The 3,188-nt window shown below is 40.3% G+C and overlaps 1 protein-coding gene across 1 annotated transcript; it reads left to right on the top strand.

The window, feature by feature from the left end:
- LOC107623921 (AAA-ATPase At2g46620-like) lies at window positions 7–2,307 on the top strand. The gene has a single exon (XM_016326326.2). It carries the CDS (start codon window positions 451–453, stop codon window positions 1,882–1,884), a length of 1,434 nt encoding a protein of 477 aa, XP_016181812.1. The 5' UTR covers window positions 7–450; the 3' UTR covers window positions 1,885–2,307.

Here is a 3,188-nt window from a genome sequence, read left to right as displayed (position 1 = left end):
GCAGTAACTTTATTGGTAACTAATTATTAATTTTTTATTAATCACATAATAAATGAATATCCCTTAATTTGGCATAGCCAAGCTAAGGAAAGAGTACCTAAAATTTCTTCTTCAAGTTCCCCACTCCCACGTAATTTCTCTTGAATAGAAGGAAACTAAACTAAGCACATTACGTGACTTAATTACTATATAATACACCACTTAACCTTACCCCTATTAATTATATCATCCCAAAATTCCTCAAATGGAAAATTGTATTCAAAGAGGATTATTAGTGTTCACACATACCTTAAACACAAAACATCTTCTTCCATCATCTTTCTCTTCCTCCTCCAAATTCCAAGCCTCATATCCAAACATGTCTCTGAAACTAAACACGCAAAATTAACCAACATTAACAGTAATTAGTGTTATCATTATTCCATTATTACTGTTATCAATCTCATTGCCATGACTATTGTAATGATAATTATCATTCTAATAATCCTGCTATTCCTGATTCGGGTTATGCTATTCAAAACAGGATTAATCCACAGCACAAAGAAATTGCAACAAACGTTACAAGAAATTTTCTACGTTCATCAGTACCTTAAAGTTCCCGAACTTAACGAGAGCATGCAACCGAACCCACTTTACAGAAAAGTCTTTCTCTATTTGCATTCTCTTCCTTCAATTGAAGATTCTGATTTCACGAACCTCGTTACCGGAACCAACCAAAACGATATCGTTTTATGCCTCGACGCAAATCAACTCATAGAGGATCATTTTCTTGGTGCAACTCTCTACTGGTTCAACCAGAAAACCGAACCGAACCGGAATAATGAGAACCGGACCGGTTCGTTTTTGCTCAAGATCAGAAAAAACGATAAGAGGAGAATTCTCGGGGCTTATCTCCGCCACATCCACGACGTCGCCGGCGACATGGAGAGCAACGGGAAACGCGAATTGAGGCTTTTCGTGAACGCCGGAGACGGCGAGGGAGGAGTTAGGTGGAGATCGGTACCGTTCACGCATCCTTCGACGTTCGAAACGATCGCGATGGGGGAAGATCTGAGGAGCAAGGTGAAATCAGATCTGGAATTGTTCCTCCGAGGGAAAAAGTATTACCGGAAGCTCGGCCGAGCTTGGAGGCGGAGCTTCTTGCTGTACGGTCCCTCCGGCACCGGAAAATCGAGCTTCGTCGCTGCTATGGCGAATTTCCTTGGATACGACGTTTACGACGTCGATCTCGAGAATGTTCGCGGTGGCGATTCAGATCTGAAGCTCCTCCTCCTGGAGACGACGCCGAAATCGATCGTCGTCGTGGAAGATCTCGACAAGTTTGTTGTCGCCGCGACGACGGAATCATCGTTGCCGGCGGCGAGCGCCACGGGGATACAGATGCTGAATATAATGGACGGGATTCTTAGCGCGTGTTGTGGAGAAGAGCGCGTGATGGTGTTCACGATGAACAGTAAGGATGGAGTCGACCCGGATCTGCTTCGTCCGGGTCGGGTCGACGTTCACATTCATTTTCCCACGTGCGATTTCTCATCGTTCAAGGAACTCGCGAGTAGCCACTTGGGTGTCAAGGAGCACAAGCTGTTCCCGCGCGTGGAGGAGATTTTGGCGCGTGGGGTGAGTCTTAGCCCGGCCGAGGTCGGCGAGTTAATGATCGCGAACCGTGGGTCACCGAGTCGGGCCATAAAATCAGTAATCGGAGCGCTAAGGCCGGATGGCGGCGATGGGATCGGACGGCGGGAAAGCGCCGATGATGACTGTGATGACGTTGACGGCGGAGATGGGTGCAATGCGGTTAAGGATTTTCGAAAATTGTATGGTTTGTTCAAATTAAGAAATGGGAAAAGATCTCGACCGTCAAATAATACATTGGTCCATGATTAGATGATAGATCATACATCATACGTGTACAAATATTTTTTTGCCGGAAGCATAGGTAAAATATACCTAGTTGCATTGGCATGGTCATTGGTGAAAATTTTATGTATGGATTAAGTTATATAAAGTTTTCATGTAAGTTTAGGTCATAGGGAATTATTTGTTTCATACATACATACATACACAATTATTTGATTGGAAAGGGATTCAATTGTTCATAGAATCATGGTTAAGTTGGATCTTGTTAGTGGTTTTGGGCATATTGGGATGGCTGTACAGTGGGAAAGAATGTAAATGGATTTGGGATAGGAGAATATGCTATATGCTATGAGGAATTATACAACCATATGTCCATATGAATGGCTTTGCTTTACTTGTATCATTATAGATGAAAAGTGAATCCATTGAATCCAAGTGCACTTTAGTTTATAAGAGAATTTACTTTACTTTACAACTTAAGAGTCACAAAATTAAATCTCAAAAGTACTTAGGTTAGATTGAGAAGTTTTAAAAGTAATTTTTTTTAAAATTTTTAATTTATAAGTAAACTCCGTTAAATTAGTAAATAATTAGTTAATAAATTAGTTTTTAATAAAGAAGATTATAAATATAAATATTATATTAAATTAGGATAGAGCTCATCGAAACAAGAATTTTGACACTAATTTCGAAAAAAATGGTCTAAGATTGAACTAAACGGACCGAACCGATTGAACCAGATTCAAACCGATCCCGTAGGCCCAATCGGCCCAGCACATTTAAAGAGGCACGGTTCCTTTCTTTCTCCATTTCAGCAAAAACGCTGAAAACCATCAAACAGGGGAGAAGAAGGAAGAAACCCCCAACGTTTATGGTAAATTTCAAAATGCCATAATTCCTCCATCTGAGCTCCGATCGTCGCACCGTTTGCGGCCACGTGATCATTGCATCGAGATCTATATTTTTACCAGAACAATTTTATAGGTAACCCGCTTATTCACTCTTAGCCTCTTCTTCACCAATTTTCATTAAATTAAGTGGAGGTATTGAATTTCTTTACTCTTTGATGTTTTAGGATCCAATTAGTTTGAGAAAAACGTTCACTCTTGTTTATACAAAGCTTGGGTAAGGTGAAGATATCATAATTATATTTTAATTTCACTAAATTTGAGCTTTGGGTATTAAATTGGATATATATGTGTTATGAATGTGTATTAGGTTGTGAATAAATAATTGGAGCTTGAAATTGTGGACGTTGAAATTTTGGTGGAGGCCGGGCATTAGTATTTTGATTGAGCTTTGGGGCTGTATTCGTGTTGGGTGAATTGCTT

The sequence above is a fragment of the Arachis ipaensis genome, chromosome B02 (genome assembly GCF_000816755.2).
Source record: "Arachis ipaensis cultivar K30076 chromosome B02, Araip1.1, whole genome shotgun sequence".
NCBI classification, from domain to species: Eukaryota; Viridiplantae; Streptophyta; class Magnoliopsida; order Fabales; family Fabaceae; genus Arachis; species Arachis ipaensis.
The sequence above is the reverse complement of the archived record's forward strand: the minus strand, read 5'-3'. Positions and strand labels throughout refer to the sequence as shown.

Bases quoted from the DNA above. Each gene is read 5' to 3' on its own strand.
- LOC107623921 (XM_016326326.2), top strand. From the start codon at position 451: ATGACTATTGTAATGATAATTATCATTCTAATAATCCTGCTATTCCTG.